Source organism: Lissotriton vulgaris, chromosome 11, assembly GCF_964263255.1.
Source record: "Lissotriton vulgaris chromosome 11, aLisVul1.2, whole genome shotgun sequence".
Taxonomy (NCBI): Eukaryota; Metazoa; Chordata; class Amphibia; order Caudata; family Salamandridae; genus Lissotriton; species Lissotriton vulgaris.
In genome coordinates this window covers 117,791,334-117,807,415 of record NC_141699.1, presented here as the reverse complement: position 1 = coordinate 117,807,415, position 16,082 = coordinate 117,791,334, and the positions used below count along the sequence as shown (strand labels likewise).

Here is a 16,082-nt window from a genome sequence, read left to right as displayed (position 1 = left end):
TTCCTCTGTCTTGCAACATAACCAATACCCAGTCCCACCTGTACTTCGCAAGTTATCAAATCTGCTGTTGACAGGCTATCCACCTCTTGGCCAGACTTAAAACAGTCATCCTTGTACAGAAAGTAAACCAGCACCTACTGGTTCTCATTATACTGTATTGATTTACATTTATATAGTGCTTACTACCTCTGAGCTTCAAGGCGTTGAAACACTTTGTCTGGCAGCATGCTGCTCCTAAACCCAAGGGTTGTGATTAATTCAGTGGGTACTAGTTATAGGGATTAATCTTGTGCTCTGAAGGAAACCGTTCCATGCATTTGCTCCAGTTTCTTTGTGACAGATTAAAATGGCTTGGATTTGATATGATCATTATACGGGCTATTCGAGTTCACGCAAATGATTAGTGGGATCATGGTAGACACAAACAAGATTATTGTTAGGTGCTTTGAATAAGCTCAAGAACCTTGTGAATGGTCTGCCCACTGCTAGGCTATTTCGAGACCACCGCTTCGCAAGGACAGCTGATCAGCTCAGGGTTGGAAGTGTAAAGATATGGTTGAACACATATATGGGTAAATATCGAGAGCTTTATCTCAAGCGTGCCCTCATGGGAGAGTACTTTCCCTGTCCTGGGTGTTTCATGTAACGCTTTGATGACTGTATACCATGTTTCATAATTCTGTTTTGTGACCAGAGCTGTTTCTCTGGTGTGACCTTTTTCACTTTGTCAGCGAGAGCATGGTTTACTCGCCCCTCTCGTGTAAAGTTCCGCTGATATGTGAAATAAGGAACCTGGCTCTGATATCCTGTGTGCACTTCGAGTGCGTGTACGGTGAAAATGTAGCATATGTTATGTTATGTTAGTATGAATTTGTAGAGCGCACGTTCACCCTGGGGTTCCTTGGCGCTGTGTACCGCTGGGGAACCCGTCCTGGCTTTCCCTGTGAGATGGTCCCTATTGGGCATCCCCAAGGTGAAGCCAGGCATCCCCGGCAGTGAGGGGACCGTTGTGGAGATTAAGCAAGCTATTGCCTAGAGTTGCAGCGTGGGACCCATGGTTAGAGAGGCACCGAGGCGAGATTTATCGAGCCCGCTGACATTGGTTCCGTACCCTGCCGCGTCGGGGATTGAACCCTGGTCCCGGGCCGACCTCGGCTTCTGGGTCTGCCTCCTCTAACCGGTGAGCCACACTTCACCTCTATGGTAATGTGCGTAAGTTTGTGTACTGAAGTTAGTGGGATCCTTTTGAGTTAATCCTGGCAAACAATGGATGGAGCTTCCCCCAAATAATGGAAGTCTCCCCCTGCAGTCCTGTACCTGGAGGGAAGAGATTCAGGCACTGGATGGGAGAGGATGGGTTTTTAATAATATTTGATTTCAGTAGTAGGCATGGGGGTGTCTTACCTTCTAGAATTCATACACACACATTCATTTTGTCCCTAGAGATTATCATATAACATTTCAGACTTTCCATTTTTCTTTTCAGTTAGGAAGAATTCATACTTTTTTTAGACACATTGGCCATCATTATCAGTGGTTGGAGCGATATTCCTAGAAGGTATGCTGCTCCTGCCCATTCCGAGTAGCATCATGTTTCCAAGCCTAGAATTTCAAAATCTCAAATCTCAGACCCCGCAGTTCCGGTCCTGGAAACGTCAGGCATGGTTTCACCAGGTGTAGATGTTCACCTGGCGATGGCTATGGCCAGGAGGACCACCTGGACTCTGCCCAACACATACAGCACCACAGTGCTCCTCCCAGGCTGACCCTACCTTGCCCTGTCTGACTTGACCCCCAACCGTGTGACTGCCGCCCACGACCCCCATTGCTCTTCCTGCTGAACAGGTGAGAGATGTCAGTGGATTTGTTAACAGAATCTGGGGGAAACCACTGAAAAAGTACCCAATGTTTTCAGACCTATGTGGATATATTCCATTCCAGGAACAGTTCCCTAACTGCTGAATTTTTAGGCAGCTTAGGAAACTTCATCCTACTCATAAACCCGTGGAAAATCCAGCAAATTTATAATGGGGCTATTATGTCATGCCAGGTATTTGCATAGGTTTGTATATTTTAGCAATGTCATGTTCCTCTATTGCCAATTAATCGTTGACCATATGTAAGACAGGCTATTGACACATCCTTGTGATCCATCGGGCGTGTTGACGATTGTGGAGGCAGGCTGACACAAACCATTCATTAAAATCGGCTGCTCTCAACATCAGTACAATGATGGTAGGTCTTGCCTCTCATGTATGTATGTGTATTTTTCACCAGACACCACAGGTAACCTTTGAGCTGATAGACCACTTGGAACGTCTGGCGCTGGTTGATTTTCGAAACCAGGAGGGTGTTGAGCGCCTGGCAAAGGCCATTCAGTTTGCTGATCTGCTTCAGGAGGTCAATACGGAAGGAGTTGAACCAATGGACTCTGTACTAATAGACAGGTAACTAACTATCCTCCATAGAGCACATATCATGTCTGTGTAGGGCACAAATAGCCATATTTTTAGAAAACATAGGGCCTAATGTATTATTCTTCGATCGCAATAAGTCATTGTGCGAGCATAGCGACTGGTTTGTAACCTGAGAATACGTTTGCAGTGTGTAAATGTACAACATCTTTCAAAGCACAAAAATGAAACCATTAATGTTAATAAGGCAGGATTCTGTTTTGCAAATCTTACCTATAGTATTGCAAATGCAAGGATGGAGGCTACAAGGCACAATAGACCTCCATTCTAATCACAAATTGCTGTTTTTTAGGTCTTGCTGAGCCAGCGCATGCGCTGCTCGGAGAGACATTTAGTATGTGAGTTTTCAAAGTGATACAGGCTGACCTAGCGCTTGCCTTCACGCGAGCGTGCACGCGCGCAGCCGCCATCTGTCTCCTCAGTCACGCCTCATTAAGTTGCTTGTTCCTGTCTTTCATGGCTCATTAAGCCTTACAGCATGCTACTCCACCCCCTTGCTCTCTGCCCTTACTACCACCTCCAACTCAGCCCTCCTCCTGTAGCAACCCCCTTCCCTGCCTAACCTTTCCTCACGACCAACACATAAACACACAACCACACACACAACCACACGCACCCACAACCACACCCACAACCTTACACAACCACACACACACACGCAACCATACACACACACAACCACACATACACAACAAACACACAACCACATACACAATCACACACACAAATACACACACAACCACATACAACCACACACAACCACCCACACACACAGAACCACACCCCCACACACAACCACACCCACACAACCACACACAACCACACACACACAACCACACCCATACCCACACCCACAACCACACACACAACATAACCACACACACAGCATAACCACACACAAACACACCCACACAACCACACACACAACACAACCACACACACAACCACACCTACACACACAACCACACTAACAATAACCACACACAACCACACACAACCACACCCACAACCACACGCACACAACCACAACCACACACAACCACATCTACAACCACACACACAACCACACCCACCCACAAACACACACACACACAACCACACACACATCCACAACCACACCCACACAGACACAGCCACAACCACACAACCTCACACACAACCACACACATACACAACCAAACACACAACCACACATACACAACCACACACACAACCACACCCACACACACACCCACAACCACACATACAACATAACCACACACAGCACAACCACACACAAACACACCCACACAACCACACACACAACACAACCACACACACAACCACACCCACACACAACCACACTCACAACAACCACACACAACCACAACCACACGCACACAACCACACACAACCACATCTACAACCACACACAAACACACACACAACCACACCCACCCACAACCACACACACACACAACCACACACAACCATACACACACACAACCACACATACACAACAGACACACAACCACACCCACAACCACACACACAACCACACACACAACCACATACACAATCACACACACAAATACACACACAACCACATACAACCACACACAACCACCCACACACACAGAACCACACCCCCACACACAACCACACCCACACAACCACACACAACCACACACACACAACCACACCCATACCCACACCCACAACCACACACACAACATAACCACACACACAGCATAACCACACACAAACACACCCACACAACCACACACACAACACAACCACACACACAACCACACCTACACACACAACCACACTAACAATAACCACACACAACCACACCCACAACCACACGCACACAACCACAACCACACACAACCACATCTACAACCACACACACAACCACACCCACCCACAAACACACACACACACAACCACACACACATCCACAACCACACCCACACAGACACAGCCACAACCACACAACCACACACATACACAACCAAACACACAACCACACATACACAACCACACCCACACACACAACCACACCCACACACACACCCACAACCACACATACAACATAACCACACACAGCACAACCACACACAAACACACCCACACAACCACACACACAACACAACCACACACACAACCACACCCACACACAACCACACTCACAACAACCACACACAACCACAACCACACGCACACAACCACACACAACCACATCTACAACCACACACAAACACACACACAACCACACCCACAACCACACACACACACAACCACACACAACCACACACACATCCACAACCACACCCACACAGACACAGCCACAACCACACAACCTCACACACAACCACACACATACACAACCAAACACACAACCACACATACACAACCACACATACACAACCACACCCACACACACAACCACACCCACACACAACCACACACACAACACAACCACACACACACAACACAACCACACCCACACACATAACCACACTCACAACAACCACACACAACCACACCCACAACCACACGCACACAACTACAACCACACACAACCACATCTACAACCACATCTACAACCACACACACAAACACACACACAACCACACCCACCCACAACCACACACACAACCACACACATTCAACCACAACCAAACGCACAACCAACCACACACACACATCCACACACAACCCCATCCACACATAACCACAACTACACACACAACCACACAAATGCACAACCACACCCAACCCCACTCCCACACACACATCCACAACCACACCCACACACACACACACACACACACCCACCAACCACATACACACACACAACCACACCAGTACACACATCCACAACCACACCAAGACACACACACAACCACATACACACAACAACCACACACACCCGCACGCATACACAACCACAGACACAAACACACACACACACAGCCACATACTCACAAATCCACACCCACAACCACACACACAACCACACCTACAACAACACAACCACACACACAACCACACGCACAACCAACCACACACACACATCCAAACACACACACAACCACACACACACACACAACCACACACACAACCACAATGACACACACAACCCCACACACAGCCCCCCACACACAACCCCACTTACACAACCACACACAACCACACACACACACACACACACAACCACAACTACACACACAACCACACACAACCCCACAACCACACACATCCACACCCACACAACCACCCACACCCACAACCACACACACACACAACCACACACAACCACACACACATCCACAACCACACCCACACAGACACAGCCACAACCACACAACCTCACACACAACCACACACATACACAACCAAACACACAACCACACATACACAACCACACATACACACCCACACACACACACACAACCACACCCACACACAACCACACACACAACACAACCACACACACAACACAACCACACCCACACACATAACCACACTCACAACAACCACACACAACCACACCCACAACCACACGCACACAACTACAACCACACACAACCACATCTACAACCACATCTACAACCACACACACAAACACACACACAACCACACCCACCCACAACCACACACACAACCACACACATTCAACCACAACCACACACACAACCAACCACACACACACATCCACACACAACCCCATCCACACATAACCACAACTACACACACAACCACACACACAACCACAACTACACACACAACCACACAAATGCACAACCACACCCAACCCCACTCCCACACACACATCCACAACCACACCCACACACACACACACACACACCCACCAACCACATACACACACACAACCACACCAGTACACACATCCACAACCACACCAAGACACACAGACAACCACATACACACAACAACCACACACACCCGCACGCATACACAACCACAGACACAAACACACACACACACAGCCACATACTCACAAATCCACACCCACAACCACACACACAACCACACCTACAACAACACAACCACACACACAACCACACGCACAACCAACCACGCACACACATCCAAACACACACACAACCACACACACACAACCACACACACAACCACAACGACACACACAACCCCACACACAGCCCCACACACACAACCCCACTTACACAACCACACACAACCACACACACACACACACAACCACAACTACACACACAACCACACACAACCCCACAACCACACACATCCACACCCACACAACCACACACACTACCACACACACAACCACAACCAAACGCACAACCACACCCATTCACAACCACACACACACACACAACCCCTCACAACCACAACTATACACACAACCACATACACACACACACAACCACACACACATCCAAAACCACACCCACACAGACACAGCCACAACCACACAACCTCACACACAACCAGACACATACAAACCAAACACACAACCACACATACACAACCACACATACACAACCACACCCACACCCACACACAACCACACACAACCACACACACAACCACACACACAACCACATACACAACCACAAGCACACATAACCACACACACAACCACATACAACCACACACACAACCACATACAACCGCACACACAACCACATACACAGCCACATACACACAACCACACACACAACCACACCCGCACACATAACCACACACATACACAACCACACACAACCACACATACACACCCACACACAACCACACACACGCAACCACACACACAACCACATACACAACCACACACAACCACATACACAACCACACACACAACCACACCCACAACCACACGCACACAACCACACGCACACAACCACATACACAACCACGCATGCTCCTCCACCCCCTTGCTCTCTGCCCTCACTACCCCCTCCCACGCAGCCCTCCTGCACTGTAGCAACCCCCTTCCCTGCCTAGCCTTTCCTCACGACCAACTCATAAACACACAACCACACACACCCACAACCACACACACACAACTACACCCACAACCACACACAACCACACACACACACAAACACACACAACTACTCCCACACACCCACACACACAACCACATACACAACCACACACACACAACCACACACACAACCACACACACAACAACATACAACCACATGCACACAACCACACCCACATACACACAGCCACACACAACCACACAAACAACCACACCCACAACCACACACACAACCACATACAACCACACGTACACAACCACACCCACATACACACAGCCACACACACAACCACACAAACAACCACACCCACAACCACACACACAACCACATACTCGCACACAACCACACACACAACCACACACACAACCAACCACACACACACAACCACACACACACAACCACACACAACTGCACACACAACCACACACAACCACACACACAACCACAACTACACACACAACCACACAAATGCACAACCACACCCAACCCCACTCCCACACACACATCCACAACCACACCCACACACACACACACACACCAACCACATACACACACACAACCACACCAGTACACACATCCACAACCACACCAAGACACACACACAACCACATACACACAACAACCACACACACCCGCACGCATACACAACCACAGACACAAACACACACACACACACACAGCCACATACTCACAAATCCACACCCACAACCACACACACAACCACACCTACAACAACACAACCACACACACAACCACACGCACAACCAACCACACACACACATCCAAACACACACACAACCACACACACAACCACAACGACACACACAACCTCACACACAGCCCCACACACACAACCCCACTTACACAACCCCACACACACACACACACACACAACCACAACTACACACACAACCACACACAACCCCACAACCACACACATCCACACCCACACAACCACACACACTACCACACACACAACCACATACAACCACACGTACACAACCACACCCACATACACACAGCCACACACACAACCACACAAACAACCACAACCACACACACAACCACATACTCGCACACAACCACACACACAACCACACACACAACCAACCACACACACACAACCACACACACACACACAACCACACACAACTGCACACACAACCACACACAACCACACACACAACCACAACTACACACACAACCACACAAATGCACAACCACACCCAACCCCACTCCCACACACACATCCACAACCACACCCACACACACACACACACACCAACCACATACACACACACAACCACACCAGTACACACATCCACAACCACACCAAGACACACACACAACCACATACACACAACAACCACACACACCCGCATGCATACACAACCACAGACACAAACACACACACACACAGCCACATACTCACAAATCCACACCCACAACCACACACACAACCACACCTACAACAACACAACCACACACACAACCACACGCACAACCAACCACACACACACATCCAAACACACACACAACCACACACACAACCACAACGACACACACAACCTCACACACAGCCCCACACACACAACCCCACTTACACAACCACACACAACCACACACACACACACACACAACCACAACTACACACACAACCACATACAACCCCACAACCACACACATCCACACCCACACAACCACACACACTACCACACACACAACCACAACCAAACACACAACCACACCCATTCACAACCACACACACACACACACACACACACACACACAGAACCCCTCACAACCACAACTACACACACAACCACACACACAACCACATACACACACACAGCCACACACACAACCACACACACACAACCACACACACATCCACAACCACACCCACACAGACACAGCCACAACCACACAACCTCACACACAACCACACACATGCAAACCAAACACACAACCACACATACACAACCACACATACACAAGCACACCCACACACAACCACACACAACCACACACACAACCACACACACAACCACATACACAACCACAAGCACACACAACCACACACACAACCACATACAACCACACACACAACCACATACAACCGCACACACAACCACATACACAGCCACATACACACAACCACACACACAACCATACCCACACACATAACCACACACATACACAACCACACACAACCACACATACACACCCACACACAACCACACACACGCAACCACACACACAACCACATACACAACCACATACACAACCACACACAACCACATACACAACCACACACACAACCACACCCACAACCACACGCACACAACCACATACACAACCACGCATGCTCCTCCACCCCCTTGCTCTCTGCCCTCACTACCCCCTCCCACGCAGCCCTCCTGCACTGGAGCAACCCCCTTCCCTGCCTAGCCTTTCCTCACGACCAACTCATAAACACACAACCACACACACCCACAACCACACACACACAACTACACCCACAACCACACACACACACAAACACACACAACTACTCCCACACACCCACACACACAACCACATACACAACCACACACACACAACCACACACACACAACCACACACACAACCCCACACACACAACCACACACACAACAACATACAACCACATGCACACAACCACACCCACATACACACAGCCACACACACAACCACACAAACAACCACACCCACAACCACACACACAACCACATACAACCACACGTACACAACCACACCCACATACACACAGCCACACACACAACCACACAAACAACCACACACACAACCACATACTCGCACACAACCACACACACAACCACACACACAACCAACCACACACACACAACCACACACACACAACCACACACAACTGCACACACAACCACACACAACTGCACACACAACCACACACACACAACCACACACACACAACCAACACCCACACAACCAGACACACACACAACCAGACACACACACAACCACAACCACATCCACAACCGCACACAACTACACAAGCACACACAACCACACATACCAACAACCACACACACACAACCACACACACACAACCACACACAACCACACATACACAACCACACCCCCCGCCCCCACACACACACACACACACACACACACACCCTACCCCCGGCCACTCACTGCCTATCAGCCTCCTCTCAGCCAGGTAGTGTGATCACGATCTGTTTCACTTTCACGCAGTCAGTTTCACTTTCACGGCCGTGTTCGCCGTGAAAGTGTTCACGTTTCTAGTTTTATTCAGCATTCACTCTTGTTTCCTAGAGCGTGACAATCCAATCTCTACAATATTTAAGCAGCCTGCACGTTTCCTGTCAACCATACGACTCCAAGCATTTTCTCAGATCCACATAGATATCAGTGGTACAGACAAAGGTAACCATGTTTCCTATTCCTCCTTCAAGCAATAACCAGAATGCTAAACTGCATTCGTGCCCCACTTAGTTTTAAACAGCAAACAGTTATTCTAATCGGTTTGTTTCACAGAGGTTGTGTCTTAGGAGAAGGGCAGTGGCACTCGCATGGCAATAAACGCTAGTGTGTCCAAAAGAGTTGTTCAAAAAAAAAGGTTTTATGAAAAATTGACTCTTTTAAAAATTCTGATTCCACCAGAATCCGAGTCCTCCACTACATCCTGTTTTTTTGTCTGTCAGCTGTGAAAAGGAGACCAATATTGCCCCCATTTTAATTATTCTGTATCCTCGGTTCAATACTGGGGTGCTTTTTAGGTCGAGCCTTCGCGACGCGCATGCGTTGCAAAGGAAAACGACCTCTTCCAAGCGCTTTGGCTTTTCAGCCTAGCAAGTGAATGTGTTCCATTGCCTTCAATGGCAACGCATGCACATCAGGAGAGTCACTCGCGGGAGCGCTCCACCATCTGGCAGCAATTACCTTTTCCGCAAGTGAATCAGGCCCGCCCGCCTCCCGAGGAGCTCGTGTTTGTTAACCGGCTGATCAGTGTTTCTGTCATTCTCCTAGTGCGTTGCTATGCGATGCGTGCACCAAGCACTGACATACTAAACGCTGTAGCACAAGCAGGTAGGCAGCAGAGGGCGCTATTGGTTCTGTGCTGAAGCAAGGTTCTTTCAACTGCTGGTAACTGGCTGCTTGCCCCTGACAGCTCTGCGAGTTACCCGCCTCGAGCTCGGGTCCATGTTGCAACCCCTGAGGATACCCACCCACCAGAATGGGTTTCCTGTTACTAACAACACGTTGACACGAGAGGAGGCCAGGCACCCCACCCTGGGCAAGAGGACAGTGTCCAACTTCCAAGATTTTGAAATACAAGGTCGTACTGCAAGACTGCTACATTTTAAAGCATACTCTGGTTTATAAAAAAAGCAGGAAGCACCCCTCAACTATTGGCAGATTTTTTTTTTTTTTTTTTTTGAAAACCTTTATTGTGCATAAACAGCAGACAAATACGGGCCTACAACCACCTGGCCGGCCACAAAACTGTGAGCACTGTTGCAAGCAATACGGTACATCGGCAGCGAGGTGACATTATTAAGCAAGCATTTAGTGTTACATTGGACCATGCCATACCGCCGACATACAGGAGGATTGAGGTTAATTTTAAAGTTTATAAAAACACAAAAGCAAAAATTAAGTCCAGGAGAGCCTTAGTCCAGTCCATCACTTTACAGAAGTAATAGGCAACGTTTAGCGGGTGAGTTCCATGAAACACAGGAAAGTTGCAATCAAAATAACAGCATCGCAGAGGTAACGACAGGAGAGGTAAGCAAACACTACTCCGAGATCAAACACGAACCTACCCAAATTCCTGCCAAGCCATAGCCCCAAGGACAAAAAGGACAAGAAAGATAAAAGAAGAAAGAAACAAGGCCCATAGAAACGAAAAAATTACACATATATATCCCCCCACCCTACACGCATGCAGAGGCTACGGCCTACCCCCCCCCCCCCTTGCAGTGTGTCTGTCGCCCATTAGAGTACCCGAAATATAGAGACAAGAGACAAGGAAAAAGAAGAAAGAAACAGGTCTGGAAGGAGATGAATCAGAGCAATGCAGTTAGGACTTATACTGGGCGGCGATCACAAGGAGGAGCAGCAAGCATTATCCATGAGGCAAGCGATCGCACTCAATGTGACCAGGATAGTTAAGAAGCATATCAAATGGCGATCCCCAAACGCTACACATAAGCACCCACTCTCCCCACAGACCCAAGAAAGAAGTAATGAAAGAGCTAGCCAGAAGAATGAGTGTAGAAAGAGAGAAGAGAGAAAGAAAGAAGAAAGAAAGAAAAAGGAGGCCCATAGAAAGAAAAAACCAACAAGAAAATATACCCCCCACCCTACACGCATGCAGAGGCTACGGCCTACCCCCCCCCCTAGCAGTGTGTCTGTCGCCCCAGAAGAGTACCCGAAATATAGATGAAGATGAAGAGAAAGCTAAGGAAAAGAATAGAATGTCACGGTTGATCGGAGGAGGGCCAAGGATTTATGTAAGCAAACGAAATCGATACCCGCGGTCACCCAACCCCAGGCCCCAACCTAACACCCATGCAACTTGTACCTCCAACAATCACAAGTCCCAGTCCCAGTCTTATATGTTCCAGTGTACAACAAGAAAGTCCCCATCCTCAGCCTTGACCCCTTCGAATCCGCAGTCCAATCGAAACCAGCATCAGTGCAGCCAGTGTGGACGAAATGGGCCACCTTGGAGACCACCGTAAAAGTTGGGGTGCAGGAGACAAGGCAAACTGGAGCGTTGCTTGACTGTGAAGAACCAGAGGACGTACCATTGCTAAGCCACGGCTAGAGCAACAGGGAGTAGAACGGTGTATAGGTTTCAAAATAGCAGCCGGCCGGTGCACAGAGAGCAAGTCCAGGAGGGCGCTCGGCAACATGGCACCCAAGAACAAAGGAGATGGGCGAGGCGGCGACGGGGACCCGAGCCCCGACCGCACCAAAGAAGCAATATCGTCAGACTCCTCCAGAGAAGGACCGAGGAGTACCGCCGCGGGTCCTGGGACACGTCCCTCCGCCACCGTTCCGCACCCCAATTCGGGTAATCCACCGACAGTCGGCTTAGGGTATGGCTTAACGCGCCGCACCGGAGAGTCATCCTGGCCATCCAACAGGGCCCCGTCAAGCCGGGCCCCCAATTCGGTAGCAAAATCGCGGAAGGCCAATCGCAGGTCCCCCAGTGCAGCCAGGATGTCGCAGAGCCTCAGCGGTGGATCGAGGATGGAGGGTGCTGCTGTGTCCGCCATCTTAGGTAAACTGCCATTGAGCGCCCAAGGAATCAAGCCCCCGGCACCAGCCATCGATATCAGGCAAATAATGAAACCTCTGTGAGGCCCCGATGTTGCAGGAAACGCGGAGGCAGCCGGACGAGAAGAGGCTGCAAGGCTAGAAGCAACTGTAGCGCAGGGAGACCCACCGGCAAGATCAGGGTGTCCGTTGCAGAAGATGGCGACCGCTGCTACAAACTGCAACAAAGAAACAATCCCGGACCCCTTCTGCCGGGCCAGGATACATGAAGCAGGAGCCGGAAACAATGTTGCGATCGAGTCGCGCTGGGCTGCTGTCAGGGAGAAGGCTGCTGTGAGAGATCCACCAGCGCCGAGCTCCAAGTCCGGTGCCCCGGCTCCTCCCTCTCCGCAGCGGCCGCCGCTGTCGTAGTCGCCTCCGGCCGTCCCCACCAACAATGGCCCGGCTGCTCCCTCTGCAGAAGGCCGGAATGGTGAGCGGGGCTTAACTCCGCCGTGGCAGCTCCGATTCCGACCGGGGACACTGCATCGTGATCAGGAGTGCAGCGCCGGGAGGCGTGATGCCAGGAGGCACAGGATTTCAAACAGGATCTCGGCGAAGGGCGCCAGGGCCGACGGAGCCGAGGAGCTAGGCGGCCATCTCGGCTGCAGGCTAGGCTCCTCCCCAACTATTGGCAGATTTATGGCTCGTAGTAGCCGACAGGAAGGCTGGCACGGTTTCCTGTGACGTAGCGCAGTTTGCCGTCTGAGCTCTGTTCTGTCAGCCTGGCACTGGACTGGGAGAGCAGACCTAGGAGTAGTTACACTGGCGCAGTTCTGGCCCGAATTAGAGCTGTTTTTAAGACATGGGCAAAGTTGTCAATTGCCTTGGGCCCCGTTAAAATGACGGAATGGGGAGGGCCATGAAGGCACATAATATCCATAGCATTAAAAACATATTCATTTTTAAATTGACAGCCGAGTCTATGAAATATAGCGTATATGCCCAGCCAGTCCTACCTTAACAGTCACTCTGAGACTCACTTGACGTCTCCTTCCTTACTGAACCTCACCTGTCTCTACCTTACCGTTTACCTATTCCTACATCTGTGTTCATTTCCTGTCTATTAAACCTGTCAAGGCTCCTCTACTCCACCTCTTAAATGACTGCTCGTTTCTCAATACCCCTTTCACTACTCCATCTCCCTCTTACCCTGTCCCACAACATAACCACTCTCCGTATCAATCTCTGTCCATATCTCTCCATAACTACCCCTTCTCAGTTCCTCACCAAGTCTGCATCTCACTCTTCTGTATGCACCTCACCTTCCAGTATCTCTCTTTCACCTAGTACACCTCTCTCGCTAACTCACCTCTCTATTGCTCTCTCTATCCCTCGCCTGCTGGCCTCTCTCTTGGCACTCTCGATATCTCGCCGCTCTTTACTTCACCTCTCTCTGTCTCTCGCCCTCATCTCACATTTCCCTCACCACCTTACCTATTTCTTGCTAACGTCTCATCAACCTCACCATTCATTTGCTAAATGAACTCTCCAGCGCCTCCAGTCTTAAGGCGTAGTCAGGTCCTCGATAAGGGACGGCGTGGTGATAATGGGGGTTCCTTCCCTACTATCCCGTTAGGGTTATTCATTAAAATGTAAACGCTACAATAATCTATTGGGTGGTCTACGTACCCTGGTTGAGATAATCTACAAGCAGCAGAAAGATGGGATGCAACAGCTTTTACAGTAGTACGAGGGTGCCCAGGAGAAAACACGATTCTTTGTGAATACGGCCTGATAAACTATAAATGAGTTAACTGAGACAATTTTCCTGTGAGGTGGTGGGTTCATTGTGCGGGGAGGGAAAGATGAGTCACATAATGGGTAGGTGGGCAAGAGGTGTTAGGATGCGGTCGGGGAGATGGAACACGTTGGCCGTGCATTAAAAGATGGGGCCTTACCAGTGAGAACCGTCGATTTGCAGGAGAGAGGCCCTCGATTGCAGGAGGGAGGAGTTAGCGTTATGAATGTACTCTGAGGTTTTTCCGAGCACCGTACATTTCAACCCTAACCACTTCACTTATAATTACGATGCACGCCTTTGCAAGTATGGCGACATTGCTCCGCTAAGCCGTTAGTTAGAAGCATTTTTTGCGGGTGGGATTTTTGAATTGTAGTCGCAGTTTTGTCGCTTTTTTTTGTACTGCCCTCTTCTATGTCTTAAAATGTATTGATTGTACTGGATATCAGTCTGCCAGGTGTGACTACTCTGTGTTTC

At 49.5% G+C, this 16,082-nt stretch overlaps 1 protein-coding gene across 1 annotated transcript in view; it reads left to right on the top strand.

Annotated features, from left to right (window-relative positions):
- GATC (glutamyl-tRNA amidotransferase subunit C) overlaps positions 1-16,082 on the top strand; it is a 127,036-nt gene that overhangs the window by 41,270 nt on the left and 69,684 nt on the right. The window contains exon 3 of the mRNA XM_086942865.1: positions 2,278-2,447. Coding sequence (XP_086798991.1) covers positions 2,278-2,447 — 170 coding nt within the window. The remainder of the gene's footprint in view (positions 1-2,277; positions 2,448-16,082) is intronic.